The 15,348-nt window shown below is 39.7% G+C and overlaps 1 protein-coding gene across 9 annotated transcripts in view; it reads right to left on the bottom strand.

The window, feature by feature from the left end:
* The window catches only part of ADGRV1 (adhesion G protein-coupled receptor V1), a 443,810-nt gene that overhangs the window by 251,662 nt on the left and 176,800 nt on the right, over positions 1-15,348 (bottom strand). For all 9 annotated transcript variants that reach the window (XR_010602227.1, XR_508681.3, XR_010602226.1 and 6 more), the window contains 9 exons: positions 15,082-15,283; positions 14,479-14,698; positions 12,380-12,619; positions 9,093-9,242; positions 7,457-7,930; positions 6,520-6,666; positions 5,014-5,185; positions 4,463-4,598; positions 637-1,484 (listed from right to left, as the gene is read on the bottom strand). Coding sequence is in view for 6 of the 9 variants with exons in the window: in XM_024104505.3 (XP_023960273.3) it covers positions 637-1,484; positions 4,463-4,598; positions 5,014-5,185; positions 6,520-6,666; positions 7,457-7,930; positions 9,093-9,242; positions 12,380-12,619; positions 14,479-14,698; positions 15,082-15,283 (2,589 nt within the window). In the remaining 3 variants the exon portion in view is untranslated. The remainder of the gene's footprint in view (positions 1-636; positions 1,485-4,462; positions 4,599-5,013; positions 5,186-6,519; positions 6,667-7,456; positions 7,931-9,092; positions 9,243-12,379; positions 12,620-14,478; positions 14,699-15,081; positions 15,284-15,348) is intronic.

Raw genomic sequence — 15,348 nt, 5'->3', positions numbered from 1 at the left:
TTATGGTAGCTATTCACAAATTAAAGTAAACCAGAGTTCTGGTATTAACCTCTGGCATTAGGATGCACTCACTGAGAGAGAAAAGCTCTTAGCTAATTATCAGATTTAATCTACAAGAATCATCATGGCCCATATGCTACCCTATGCTTCCAGAAGCAGAGAAGGACCAAAAGAAGGTGGGCAGTTCCCGCACCACAGATTCCCCCTTTGTTTAAACTGTGCAGAAATTACTTCAGAGATTAGGGAGGCAACGGGTCATTGGGAGGAAAGTCAAGGTCAGAGGATCAGACACTGTCTGCACTAATGCCTCCTCTCAGTGGGGACATAGTATGTGCTAAGTAAAATACCCCAGGAATAGGGGTTGGGCAGCATCCAGTAGATGAGTCAATGAGAGTTTGGGTCATGAAAAATGCACATTGCCAAAGGAAGAAAGGTGGGATTTGACAGGCAGTACAGAGACATAAAGCCTCCGCACATCTGCAAACTCTCGAGGTTTAGGAGCAAAATACCCTGCATATCTCATGGAAAGAAATCTCAATCTTAATGGAATTTGCCAGAGGAACTCAGAGTTAGACAGCTTTATATGTTAAATTATATTGCATTTATGCACTGCATCTCTGAAAACAAGAATATTACCTGTGATAATTATTGTTGCAAAAGCTGCAAACCCATATTCATCCTTTCCCTCCACAATCTGAGCTCCACCTTGCGGGTCTGAGAGGAAAACATAGAAGAATTCTTCCCCTTCGGGCTCATCATCATCAAGAATTCTGATAAACACTTTGCTTTCTTTCTCTCTATCCAGCAGTGTCACAGATATAATCTGTTCCTCAAAGTCCATCCCTTCAGTCGCCCATGTCAGGTTAGAATTTCCATACACATTCTCAAAAGGCAATTCATCTACCCCACTCTGTGCACTCACTCCACCAAAGGTTTTAACAGTTACTTTGACATCACCAGCAAAGCCCTGGGTCCTTCTGATATTAAGTATCACTGTGTTGGGTGTACTATTGTTTGTGTCTTCCTCAGTATAAATAAATCCAGGCCCAAGACTGATGATTCCATGAAAAATATCATTGGCCAATACCGTAATTTCTGCAACACTAAAATCTGGATTCAAACGTGGATTCCTATTAGGATTAAATTTTTCAATGGCCAAAACTTCAACTGAAGTTAACTTTACAAAAAATACTTCATCCATCTCAGAAATTGTGTCATTGATGATTGATATTTCAACTACAGCCTCTGCCTGAAAATGTCCAAACACAAGCTCTCCATTTTGAACAGGTCCAAAGTCTTCTAATGGTTTGGCACTTCCTGCAATAGTCTGATAGGTCAGTTTAGTGAGGTTGCTTTGGAAACCAAACAATCTTTGGACATGCAATCTGATCATCTGCACATCTTCTTCAACTGAAACATGTCTTGAGTTAGGGGAAAATTGGAAGACACCCATTGGCTCAATTTCAGCTACTGTGAATCCTGATCTGAAATAGAAAACATAAAAGTTGAATTAAGAAACACAAGTCACCCATTAACAATGATGGGGTCTGATACTCTGTTGTCTTGCATTTTATGTAGTCATTTATGGATGCAAGAAGTTGGATGTAAAATGTTATCATACCAAAAAAAGTTCCCTGCTCAGAATAGTTTGGTGTGTGGAGGGAGAAGGGAGGAGATGTGACAGAGGAGGTAAAAAGGTTCCCTTCACAGGGAGTATTCTTGCATAGGTTCTTGCACAGATCAGGCCAGAGAACTTCAAGCCTTTCAGCCTGGGCTGCAGGCTGAGGCAAGAAGAAACAATTATCATTATGGCCTGCATGCTATCTTCCACTTCCAGGAGCAGAGAAGGTGCAAAAGAAGGTAGGGTGCGTGGAAATGGGGAGTTCCAGCACCACAGATTTCCCCATTACTTTAAACCTTGCAGAAACTATTCCACAGATGCTAGAGAGGCAGTGGGGCAATGGGAGGAAAGTCAGGATCAGGCGAACAGACATTCTCTGCATTGTCTCCTCTCAATACCACGGGAATGCAGGGTGTGATGAGCCAGGAGTTGGGGCAGGAGAAAGAAAGAAAATGAATAAAGATGATCTGGTTTAGAGAAGTATTATTGTGGCATCTTTATAGTTTCTTAGTGAGATGTTGCAGAGGCAGCCTTGCACTAATGTAATTAATAAATAGGAAGAACAATACAAACAACTAACTGGATAAATATAGGAACACCTTGAAAGGAGCTCAGTTATTTAGTCAAATACCTTATAATTATTACTAATTAAAATAGTTATTTTAATTAACACTTTTTGTCCTTCTTTATTAATTCTCCAATTACTTTATTCTCCTTCTTTCCTGGTTCTATTCACTGATAGCTACTGATGGTACTGTAGGGAGGGGATGGAGAGGTCAAGAATAGCACCAGGTATGGAGCAAGATATTGGTCCCACTTGTAGAGTCACAGCTGACTGGTCTGAGAGAGGCAAATGTGTATGACTACATGGCTGCACCCCTCCCCCAGCATGTAAGGCCTCTCCCCAGGCATGAGGGTCTGGGCAGCACCTATCCACCCTCTGAGTTACTGTCTTGAATGCATCAGAACTGACTTTCCTGGTATATTGGGGATGTAGACTCCCTGCAGGGGAGTGAGGAAGATTTTTCTCTCAGTGTCCAGCATGGGGTAGGGCAGTTGTCAGTGGGCCTGCTCATGGGGTAAACCTGAGCACAGGAGTCAGGAAGGCTTCTGGTGATGTTTGTTATTTCTTGGGCAAGGACAGGCATTGCAAATCTAGAGTAGATTGTTGTACACGTCTTCTTTACCCTCATTCCTCAAATGAGAAGGGGTGCTGGTCGGTGATTCCAGCAGCTGGCTGGATCCCATGGGTGATGTAACAGTGTTAAGCAGAGGGTGTTCATGCACTCATGAGCACTCACACAGTCATGTCCTTCCACACTGGATCACTGTTTTCCCTGGTAGGATTTGGGGGTACTGTTCATCTCAGTGTTATGTCAATTAAATAAAAGTTGCAGCCTGCTGGCTTAAACCTATCCTTTGTGTGTGTGTGTTATGCCTTTATTCACTGCATACCCAGGACAAAGAGTAGGCGTTGCCTACCTTTCCCTCCTCTGTACCAGCCTCCTTTTCAGGTCTTATAGGCCTGAGCCTGAAAGAAATTATTGCCAGTAATTTTTTTTTAGGGAATCAAGCAGCACTTTACATCCTCACTGAGAGTCTTGCAATAACTTCCACTCACTTTGAATGTCAAAATGGGGTTTCTTGCAGTATCCTTCTAGCTAGTGGTTCCTGTGGGACAGAGCCTACAAATCAATGCACTGAAACTCACAGCAGCCATTGATTCCGCAGCCTCAAACTTAGTAGTTCTAATGGAGTCTAGTTTAATTTAGCAATTTTAATCCTTTTCAAAATTGGTTCTTTGGGGATACCACAATTTTATTTAAGGTAAGTGAATTCAGAGTAAGTGAAATTTGCCGCATTTTTTTTTCTCCTCTTATCTACCAGACAGGTAGTAGCAATGCAACCTTCCCTCACACTGCACTGAAAAATAGTCAAGTGTCGTCTAACACCTCTTTGGGTGATGGGATGACTCATTCTCTATACAAATTCAGTTTTTGACCTTTTGCAAAAATTGACTGGGTGCAGTTAAGAAAACACTGCCAATGATTAGACAGACCCACCAATGCTAGTATGGTGTTTTTTGCTCATGTTTCAGTGCTTCCCAGTATGGAGAAAGACATCCTTTGCAGAGAGGGAAAGCTCTGTGGTGATAATTGGTGCCCCCTAGGATATCAGGATGTATTTAATGCATTTCTCTATACAGTGGCCTTTGCAGAGGCAAATTATAGATTCCACTTCTCCTCCAGTTTTTCAGAAAATCTTGGATCCTCTATTCCTGTAACTGCCTCCACAAACATATATACACATATCCCAGTTCTAGGCAAATCACCCATTCCTCTATTACACCCTACACTAGTGGCTCTCAAACTTTTTTACTGGTGACCCCTTTCACATAGCAAGCCTCTGAGTGCGACCCCCGCTTATAAATTAAAAACACTTAAATGTATTTAACACCATTATAAATGCTGGAGGCAAAGTGGGGTTTGGGATGGAGGTTGACAACTCGTGACCCCCCATGTAATAACCTCGCGACCCCCTGGGGGGTCCCGGCCCCCAGTTTGAGAGCCCCTGCCCTACACACTACTGCCAAGGAATTGAACTGGTTTTGCAAGAGGTTCCAGATCTGATCAGAGCAGCTCTACCAATTGGTTCCATTTGGTCTGAAACCATGGGTTCACCAACAAAGTTACCAAATCTTTATGTTGCTGATTTTTCCTTTTTCTAACTCAATTGGGTTTTGCACAGTTTAAATGTTTGTAACCAGATTGGAATTTTTACTGCATATATCCATTTGTTGGGGTCCATGCAATTAACCAAGGGTCTAAGTAATACCCTTACCTCAAGTGAGCCCCACCAGACACATTGCTGTATACTGATGTTAGATGAATAGCAAATGCCTCAGGTCTACTTAAGCTTGGAATAACATGAAATGAAATTACTTTGTTTTGTTCACCATAAGAAAATGTAACATTACCTGGAAAAAGAGAGAAAAGCAACAATTCACAAATTGTTAAACAGGAATCCTCTTTTTACTTTTGAGCATAGAGAAATGTGAATCATCATCAGACTCCTGCTCTGTCTAGAGAAGTGGAAATCTGCATGACAAAGTACAGCACCTTTTCTCCATAAAGCAGTTCTTCAGAAGTATAACAAGGTGCATATTGCACTAAGGAATACATTAGCTATGAAATGCAAGGTTGTCCTTATTCAAAAAAGAAACTTTACTACTCACAGATAAAAATCAGACCATATACTTTCATTCTAACAATGATGTCTTATTAAAAAGGGAACATGAAATGTACAAAAATATTAGAGCAACAACTAAAGTGGAGTTAGTCAGACATGGAAATTTTGTAGCTCTGAGAATACTGTAACAAGAAAGTGCTCACCAAATCCAGGTGTAATATTGCCTGGATGAACAAACTCTGGAATTAAATCAAGTGGGTATCCAGAAGTCCAGCTAACTGTTACAAAGCCGTACACGCCTTTTCTGGTTATCACAGCTTCGCCTGTCCCTTCTATAATGTTTGTAAGTTGTAAAATAAGAGACTCAAAGCCAACCTACAGAAACATATAATACGTCTTTGTTAGAACAATATGGGAATATCTAGTACTGCATGTATATACTGTATACAGGAGCGGCACCAGGGTTTTTTCCGCCCTAGGCGGCAGCGCTCCTCCTCTGAGCATTTGGTGGCACAGGTCCTTCCACTCCGTGTCTTTGGGGCACTTCGGCGGCGGGTCCCGGAGCGAGTGAAGGACCCGCCGCCGAATTTCCGCCGAAGACCCGGAGCGGAAGGACCCCCCGCCGCCAAAATGCCACCCCCCAAATCCTGCCGCCCTAGGCAACCGCCTAGTGTCGCTTAGTGGAAGCATCAGCCCTGACTGTATATATATATATTATATATATTACAGTAGCCATATACCTATTACACATGCATTTACCAAAGATTCTAAATTCCAGATTTCTGAGACTCACTCATAGTTTTGGAAATAGGTAATCAATGTGACTTAGATTTCTGTGTTAAAAGATGACAGGGTATAGCACAGCTGAAGTTGTGGCTAAAAGGGTTATTCTCACAGTCTGGAAGTGATGATATAAGTGGCATCCATGGGGTAGTAAACAATGGTAAAGGAAAGAACCATGTGAATAAAGTTAAATTATGAATTGCAGGAAGCAAGAGAGAAAAGGGGGTTCAAGTAAGAGATCTAAAAGCATTTAATATTAACATCAATAGAATTTAAGAGGTAAGACAGTGAGATGCTATTGTCTGTTTCCAGTATAATAAAAAAAGATAATTGAGGTAGACAGTACTTTATTATGGACCGATTCTGCCACTGTTTACTCCCATGTAATCCCACTGAAGTAAGTGAAAGCAGAATTTGGTTATATATAACTAACATAATACAACAGTGTCAAGCTTTATATTTTCAATGTTAAAGAATGAAAGGAAATCTACCTCTTTTGGTATATGCTGCTTTAAGACTCACTACTTAACCTAAAGAGAGAATATTATCTGGACTCAACATTTTTTTCTTAAAATTCTTAATACTTCAGATTTACGAAGACACAGGCATAGACTAACTGCAAACACATCTTTTATGGTTCACCAGCTGTTTTCTAATTTCATATAGATAGATAAAACACTTTTTATAAAAGTGTGTCAAAAGTTAATACATTTAGAAACTGTCTCTCTTGAATTTCTGAGACGGTACAAAATGTTTATCAGATCCTTGATGTGTACTGTACATGTAACAAGTGGGGACGACTGTCAACCATTAAGCTAACTTTGAACAAATGTTAGCATCACCTAAGTACCCAGGCCTCTAGTAACAGAAGTATTAGGATCTGCCCTCTAGTGGTAATCTTGTTTCACTGCAGCCAGTCTAGTTACCTGAGAATTGGCAGCTTCTTCCGGAATAGACAGAGTAGCTGATTTTGCTCTTCCTAATATTATTTTAGGCACATAATTGGCACTTCCATTGATCAGGCTTGCATTGGTCAGTTCCAGAGTGAAATTCAAGCCCAGTAAGAGAAACACCTTTAAAGATACAATTTAAATTTTAAAAGCTGCTAATTTTATTCAACTGAAAACAACAATATCAACTGAGTTAAGGAGTTAAGTAATAGAAACTGTCTGCAGCTCCTTGAACAGTACCATACACTGAGAATCATTAAAGTGGCAAGCAGTTTAACAAAGATCTTCCTCAAAATCATTACACAAAAGTCAATACTGTGAAGGAAGGCCAACAGCAGTTTTACACAATGTAAGCTCTTTGGGGCAAGGATTGTCACTTATTATAGGTTCACAGTATCTAGCACAATGGATCTCAGTAACAGAATGGGAAATGTAGAGAATAGAGTAGGTGAGGCTAGTGTATCTGCAGCTATGCATGTCAACCCACAGATAGGGGCATACAGCAGCTGTGGGGTAATTGCAGGTCTTGATGATTCAGTCTTCCAGAACTAAGCAGCCTTCTCCAGTAAATAGCCCACTCCCAAAAACATACTTGGGAGAGGATTTGGGCCTACACAACAGAATCTAAAACTGAAAACATGAATGATACACAGAAAGGGATATAAGCAGAAGCTCAGGGATACACACAGCCTTGGTTTTATATTCCATTCTTATACTGAAAACCACATTTTCTTTGAACACAACTGTACATAAATAATACAAAATCCAGAGTATCAAAATTCTCTCTCTCTCCAACAGACACTATTTATCACCATTTAATGTCTTATTCAGTGACATTTGTAAATATGATGTAGACATAAATTTAAGTAAGAAAACACTAGAGAGGTCTATCCAGCTAAAGGACACTACAGACCTGGCTGCTTATTGGCACTCTCTTCAAACCAAAGCTGGCACCATCTTTCACCAGCAGACATCCCACTGTATTCTCAGGAGTGATTAGCGGTTCTCGATGATGAGATGAGATTCGGTACTCAACGCTCACATCTCCGAATGTCCCAGCATGTCGAGTTATATTCATCTGAATGTGTCGGCTCAAGTCTCTCTCTACCAATACTGACTGCCTATCAGAGTACAAGGCAAACACTCCATGGGGGTCATCGTTTGCTAACACAGTGAATCTCAAAACTCTCTTGTCCTGATCCAAATCTGCTCCTCCTTCCACTGAAAGCAGCTCTACCACATAATTCTCATCTACTTCCGGAACATCATCTGGTAACAGATGAATAATGATCTCCGCTGCACTCTGATTTTCAGCAATGGAGACAGTACCCCTTGTTGCAAGGAAGTCACCTGTAGTATCAGAATCACTACTCAGCTCCCAGTGAACCTGAAATAAGTGAAAAAACATTGTTTACTAACTTGGAACTCTTATCCACTCAGGTACACAGAGCATAAGATACAACATTTAACAAGAAAATAGTAATTATTTTATGTAAACATAAAAAATAAATAGGCATAGTAACCTAAAACAGGACCACGATCGCCTTCCTTTCTCCCTCTGCTTACCCCCAATGATCTGAATATGGTGGTGGTTGTTTCTGAATATCTTTGTAGGTTCACTTTACAGAATTTCCAGGCCTAACTCCACAGTTTGTTTTTATTGGTCAACACTCCCCTACTGTTCTCTCTCTCAAGAGTCCCCCAGAAATTTTTCTCTTAAAAATGACAAAGTACTTAAAAGTACAAAATATGGTCCCTTGCGTACTGCAGACATACAGCATACCAAGTGCACTCCAAGTACATACGAAGTGGGCCAAATGTTCTTTACTGTAGAGTGCACAATTTTTGTTTTGTTTTTTAAAAATCTTTCCCCTCTGTATAGCACTCCAGCCAAATGAGAACAATAGGAAAATCCTTACCTCTCCACCAACATCAGATAGATTTTAAAAAGTAATTTCCACAGATAGTGTTCATTATATACGATAATCGATACTTTTTAAAATGAATACCAAAAAATGATTGCACCAGAAAGGGAGTCCACGATATTATGCTACAAATAGCTTGCTGAATTCTGAAGAACTTCAGGAGGCAATCCCCAACTGATTTAATAACCAGTGTTGATCACTCTTTAAAACACAAGGGCCCAATTCCCCTCTGTTGTATGGCATGCAGTTCTCTGAGAAGATTGGGTGTATGCTGCTCCCTTTCTAAAAAGGTATCACTTTATTCAAAAATGCATTCTACACCATTCTCCTATCATAAGCATAGGAGAAGAGAGAGGGGGAGGACAGTGTCAAAAAATGAGCATGGGTTGCCACATTTTGTCCTATCAATATAGAAATTGGACATGACTTTCCAAAACATGAAATATTAGGGCCAAATCCCTTGTTCAATTATGCCAACTCCAAAGGAAAATACATGAACACTGTAAGCAATCAAAAGACTTTAAGACCGCTCTAAATTGTACCTGCTCTCCTATATGCATTCTAATGGATGAAGACTTCAGATTATATTGTTTTTAAGTAACCCCAAAATGAGAGTAAGAATACCATTATGTTCCCCAGAGTGCCTTGGACTCGTTTGATGAAAAGTGTAATATTCTCTGGCCCTTCCAAGACTGATGGCTCCTCATAGTTCTTACTAGATAATGATTCAGGAGCAAACTGCACAATTCCATTGGGATCACCAAATTTCTGTATCTAGAAAGCAGCAAATAAAATATGGGTCAAGAATATATAATGAACTATCTTATTTATAGACCACTAGGGAACTCAATGATGGATTCAACAACTCACAAATCCATTAACCCTCCTCCATCCTGATTTTCCCCCCAACAAGTCTGAGAGTACAGTAGCAGCTGAAATGGAGATTGTGTGAAAAGAAAAATAAATAGCAGATAGGACCACCATGGGACCAGAATAAAATGGTCTGGTGTCAAGAACAAACACGCAAAACAAACAGGTAGCTATACTAAATCTACATAAGACCAGTTGTTCAATGGAAAAATCCTATGAGTGTCACAAAGAAGGATTAGTGTATTACAGTGGATTATAAATTGAATACAAGTCAGTAATATGATGCAGTCAGGAAAGAGGCAAAGCTCTTGGTTTGCAATAATGGGAGTATGTGTAAACAAAGTCAGGTAATTTACTCTGTTCTGCTCAGCACTGCTTAAAGCAGCACTGGTCAAGCCTCACTCAGCTTCAAACAATACTTTTACAAAAATGACATAAATGATTTGGACAGACTGCAGAGAGCAAAGGAAATGATAAAAAGTTTGGAAAATAAATCCTGTGAAGAGAAGTTAAGGGATCTGAGCGAGTTCTCTTCTCTTTCTGATGCTCTAGCACAACAGGACGGGAAACTATTATCCTCTTTAGTCCAGAAGGACAGAACAAGCAGCTTACTGGACTTGCAGTGCAGCAGGCAATATTTAGATTAACTATTGTTGGACAGTATGGCATCTGTAGTGGGATACAGAACACTTCACCTCTAGGTTTCTGATTCTCACCTTTTAGTGTGATAATTGAAGTGAACTGATTTAATGGATTCAACCCAGCCCCTAGTGAATAGGAGACACAACACATACCAGAATCATAATGGACACTAACTGGCACTGAGTTTACACTCACAGCAGAGGCGCCAGTGATTTAATGGTTTTGGAGACTGAACTTCCTCTTCCTACTGCTAGAGGTGGCCTCTCCAGATCACAGAGGAGGCACACTGGTGGACAGAGCTAGACAAATATTAGAGCTAATTATTCACTGAATAACAACTGGATGAATAATATGCGCTGTATGCAAACACAAACACAATATTTAAACAGTTCTATTGACGGGACAGTGTGGAGAAGTTAGTTCGAACACTGCTTGTGCTATTCCTTTTCAGTGAATAAGCAGAGAATTTCAGTCTCTGGATATCAATATCACATTTTAAATCCCATCTCCCTGTGTCCCTCCCCCTTCCCCACACAATCAAATATGGGGAGGGGAATTATTACTACATTGGTCGTTAGGCCCCAGATTGTAAAGGTATTTAAGCAACTGAAGATGAACATAGGTGCCTAGAGGAATTTTCTAAAGTGCCTAGGTGCCTAACAACCATCAAGTTCAGCTATGATGAAGATGAGAGTAGGACAAGAAATGGAATAAAATAGGTTAAGCACTGGCACATGCTACCATTACGTTTTTAAAGATTCAAATTAAAAGTCCTTTTTCTCAGTCCTTGATATATTTCAATTAGCTTTTTGATTTTATCATTGTAAGGCCCCTTGAGAGGTTTGTGGGATAAGGTGCCCACAACAATTGTACTGAATTATATAGTCTGTTGGATTTGGGAAAAATTACTTACTGGGAATTCTGTTTATCACAGATTTCTCTTTGTACATCCTGCACCCCACCAGCAATTACAGACAGCATTAGGACTCCACCTACCAGAAGCAAGGAGGCAAGAGAACGGACAACAAAGGCTAATAAATAAGCACTAATCCATCCGCTATCTTTCCAATTGGAGACTTCCAAAGCAAAGGAATAGATACTAAAACCAGAGGGAAAAAAAACTCCAAGTGATACTCTCCAGAGAAAAGGGGGATAGATGTAGGAAGAAAGGACTATGATAAACAGAATTATCAGTGACTACTTTTCTCTGATCATATGTCCCTCTTCTTTCATCCTATTGAACAACAGCAATCAGGGACAGTGTATGTCACTTAAAGGGATGCTTGGTGCCCCTAATGACCAACAAATATCAGCCAACAGGGACAGATACGATTAATAATGCCAGATGACAGTGTCAGGAGATGACCTAACAAATTCCAGAGCTAAATGCTTCCGAGTTCTGAGCCTGTGAAGTTGCCATACTTCAGATAGAATGGCGTGATCATATGCTAATGGACTCCAATATCTTATTGACTGAGCCGCTGTGGTCTCAGTGGCATTCTGTCCTTTGTAGCAACCTTTAAAAAAAGACTTAATTCTTCTGAAACTGGAAGTACAAGATAGGTAAAACTTCAGAGCTTACTTGCCACCTAGGAAGAGAAGCTTCCTCTCCTGCAATGGAGAGATCAGGACACAGTGTAACTAAAACAATATATTCAGTGATATGAGTCTCCAGAATAAGCTTGGGGAGATTCAAAGAACTGTCCTATTTTGAAAAATAATGGCTAATAAGGAGAAAAACAGTCAGCAGGCACAGATCTTTAATTCAGTATGAGCAGGGATGAAGAAGGCATAGATCTTTAACTTCGTGTGAGCAGGGGTTGGGAAGCACACATAGAGAATGTGCATGTCCCTTAGGTAGACATTCCACGCAATCCCATAAATATGAGGGTAGGACTATATTAAGAGAGTAATTATCTATAGGTCCTGTTGAATGTTGTGCCATGGGAAACACAAGGAGGGGAGTAAACTTTCACGGCACTTCAGACTGGTGGGTAGAAGTTACTGTAAAACTGACAACAGACAAGGTCTTCTGGAGGTAGAGAAAACCATGTCATCCATATTCATCTGTCCACATTGCAAGGCAAAGTTGCAAAAGGAATTCACTATGGATTAACTTGCAAATATCAGAGGGGTAGCCGTGTTAATCTGGATCTGTAAAAAGCAACAGAGAGTCCTGTGGCACCTTTAAGACTAACAGATGTATTGGAGCATAAACTTTCGTGGGTGAATACCCACTTCGTCAGACGCATGCGCATTTACCTCATTGCTTCTGTAACACTGTTGCTGGGTAGGACATGAGAAGAGGGAGTTGAATGATAAACTAGGCAATCTGTTAGATTAAATCCAAAAACTCTTCAGAAACAATCCTCAAGGGGAAAAAAGTAACAACAACTTACTATTAGGGTAATGTTGGTAGCCTGGGGGTCTATTTCTGTTTCACCTTTCACAAGGCTCAGCCTAATAATGAAGATCTCCTGAACTTCAACTTCTCCATGAGGGTAGATTTTCAGACTAATAGTTCTCAGACCTCCTTCTCCTTCTCTAAAATAGAATGATCCATTCACAGGGTCACCAATGTCACTGTTCAGGGGGGATAACACCTCTTCTGAATTGGGTCCTAAAATGTCCCAATTAACCTGTGGAAAATATTAGTTTCAAATGTAGAGTTGCGTCAATATAATAACAGCCTCACAACAAAGGGAGAAAGTATCAGTGTAATCCAATTATACTATCATAAGAATTTGTGTAACTGGTATGTGATTATACAGTCCTACTATACTGTTAAGAGAATGAATGGCACACAACATAACTGTAACATTGGACTCTTCTCTCTAATCATAATATTTTCTAAAAATTAACCTAAAGACAGAAAGAAGAGAAACAGCGAAGGGTTATTCTGAATATTACTTTAAAAACAAAACTTCAACATTATGGATGTTAATAAATAGGAAAGAATGGAAACTATTTTAAGGAGCACACACAGGAAAAATATGTACATTTTAGTATGCGTTATGAACTTTTATTACAATAGAACCCAAAAGCTCTAATCAAGATTAGAACTCTGCCCTGCAACACTTTGTACTAACACACCAGATAACAAAATCTTTGCCCCAAAGAGCTTGTACTCAAAGCCTTCAAAATCCTGCAAAGACTCATGTACATACTTAATTTTACATTGCACATAATAAAGCACCTGTATAATTCTTCACAGGATTTGGGGGCTAATTTAACGCAAGACACAGGAAAATAGCATAATAAAAATTAGGAGGGAAAGAGAAAGGAGAACAAGGGTAATATTATTCAGCTATATAGCTACCCTGCTTGATAGCTCCAAATCAGTTAGAAGTGGAGTTTTGTGGCTTTTTTTTTGGGTGGAGAACATTTGTTTGGGTTTTAATTATGTAAGTATAAGTAAGTAAATAAAATAGGTCATCCCCGGCAAACATCATGGTGCAATTGGGTCATGAGGTGGGATTTGAAGGAAGAGAGTGCAGACTAGTCATTGGAAAGCATTCCATGTGTAATAGGCAGCATAGAAAAAACTGATGTATTTAAGGTAAAATCATATCTCATCATTTGCTGTGATTAAACCAATGTGTATTACTTTAAGAGTTTTATTAAGGTAAAGTTTAAATGATGGGATCTGAAATATTTAGAAGAAGATGTACACTCACCATTAGAGTAAGCTGTTGTTATAAACATGTATGCTGAAGTAGACAGGGCCTGATCATTCTGTTACACCAATGTAAATGAATGTAACTGAATGAAATGGAATTACTCCAGTGTGAAACTGGTATGCGAGAAGAATCAGACACTCGCTATTTATAGTTCCAGAGAGAAGTCAATATTAAACCGTTATTCTGCCTCTCAAGAAATGGCAAGGAAAAACAATCTTGAAGTTATGGCATAGGACTGGGAATCAGAAGACATGGAGCCATTTACATGCCACTGCAGCTGCAAGGGGCTGGAGAGAATTCTCTGAACAGGAGCAGCAGGACTGAGGTAAGTGGAACAATGCTGCCTCCCTTCACAAGCCCTGATGATTGGAGGCAAGAGGGGAAGTGCTTGGAGTGCTGGGCTATTGTGCAGCATGTAGGCAGTCCTGGGTAGGTTGCTGTAAATTTGGGGCTAGATTCTCTTCTAAGTTTTATTCTCAGCCCTTTAACACATTTCCTGTGTGACCTAGGCCAAGTCACTTCATTTCTTGATATCTCAATTTTCTGGTCTTGAAGCAGAGGATAAATAAAGAGATAATATCTACTTTACAGTAGTTTTAGTGGGGTCTAAATTCATTCATGTGCATAAAGTGCTTTAAGATCCTCAAATGTAAAGTCCTATGGAAATGCAAAGTAGTAATACATTATTGCTATTATATTTTCAACCTATGAATTTAATAAATTACATACCTTCCTTCTCTCAACATGATTTTATAGAGTGAAATTATATCTTATTTTTATTGAAAACTACACAAAATGCTTTGAAAGACAAGGCCTACCTGAGTTTCTCCTATCAATCCTCCAGTTCTTTCCAGCACCAAGGACAGTGTCAGCGATGAACTGGGGTTTGGAAGAATAATTCGGCTTTGGTTGAGGAATCGGACAAGTCCATTAGGGGAGTCGCTCTTAGCAATAGTGATTTGGCTCACTAGGTGGAGCCCAAGGACTGCTCCTCCAGTGGCTCCTATCAGCTGGATTTCAAACTGCTCTGCAAACTCCCTGGGTCAAAGAGATCAGAGTCTTTAAAACACTAAAAAACATGGAGTAAAACTAAAAGCTGAAAATCTAGTAAGTTGCCTTGTTGGTTGCATATATGCAATATTTTAAATGTACATGAAGCAATGAACGTATTGTTGATTATTCCTTTTTTTTTTTTTTTTGCATAAAACTGAGATCTGAAATAAAGGTAATGCAGTGACGTGGCAACACCAGCATAGGGCTCTCCTAGCGTCCTGTACACTGGAAGCTTTCTGTACACAGAACATTGGTGTGTTCTCTTCAAATCAAAATATAAGCATGTAGCATGCAATGGGCTAAGACTGGATTTCTAAACAATTATAGGTTAACACATGTATAACTAAACAAAGATCCAATACCATTACCTTTCATCATCATCTGTAATACAGACAGTGATAAAACTCCGGTTCTGGCCATGATGAAAGATGACCGAGTTATTATTGACACTGTAGTCAATACTGTTAGGAAGCGCAGAAATACTTCGAGAGAGAAAATCAGCTGTCACATAGCCATGAGTTCCACGCCTTCTCACTATAGGAATCATGATCATTCCAACATCCTCTTCCACTGCAAGAGTAATTCAAAATGAACTACTGCACGATAAGTGTGCATTTTTCAGAGTAGCTTCATAA

This window comes from Chrysemys picta, chromosome 6, assembly GCF_011386835.1.
Source record: "Chrysemys picta bellii isolate R12L10 chromosome 6, ASM1138683v2, whole genome shotgun sequence".
NCBI lineage: Eukaryota > Metazoa > Chordata > Testudines > Emydidae > Chrysemys > Chrysemys picta.
This window is presented reverse-complemented; position numbering and strand designations above follow the sequence as displayed.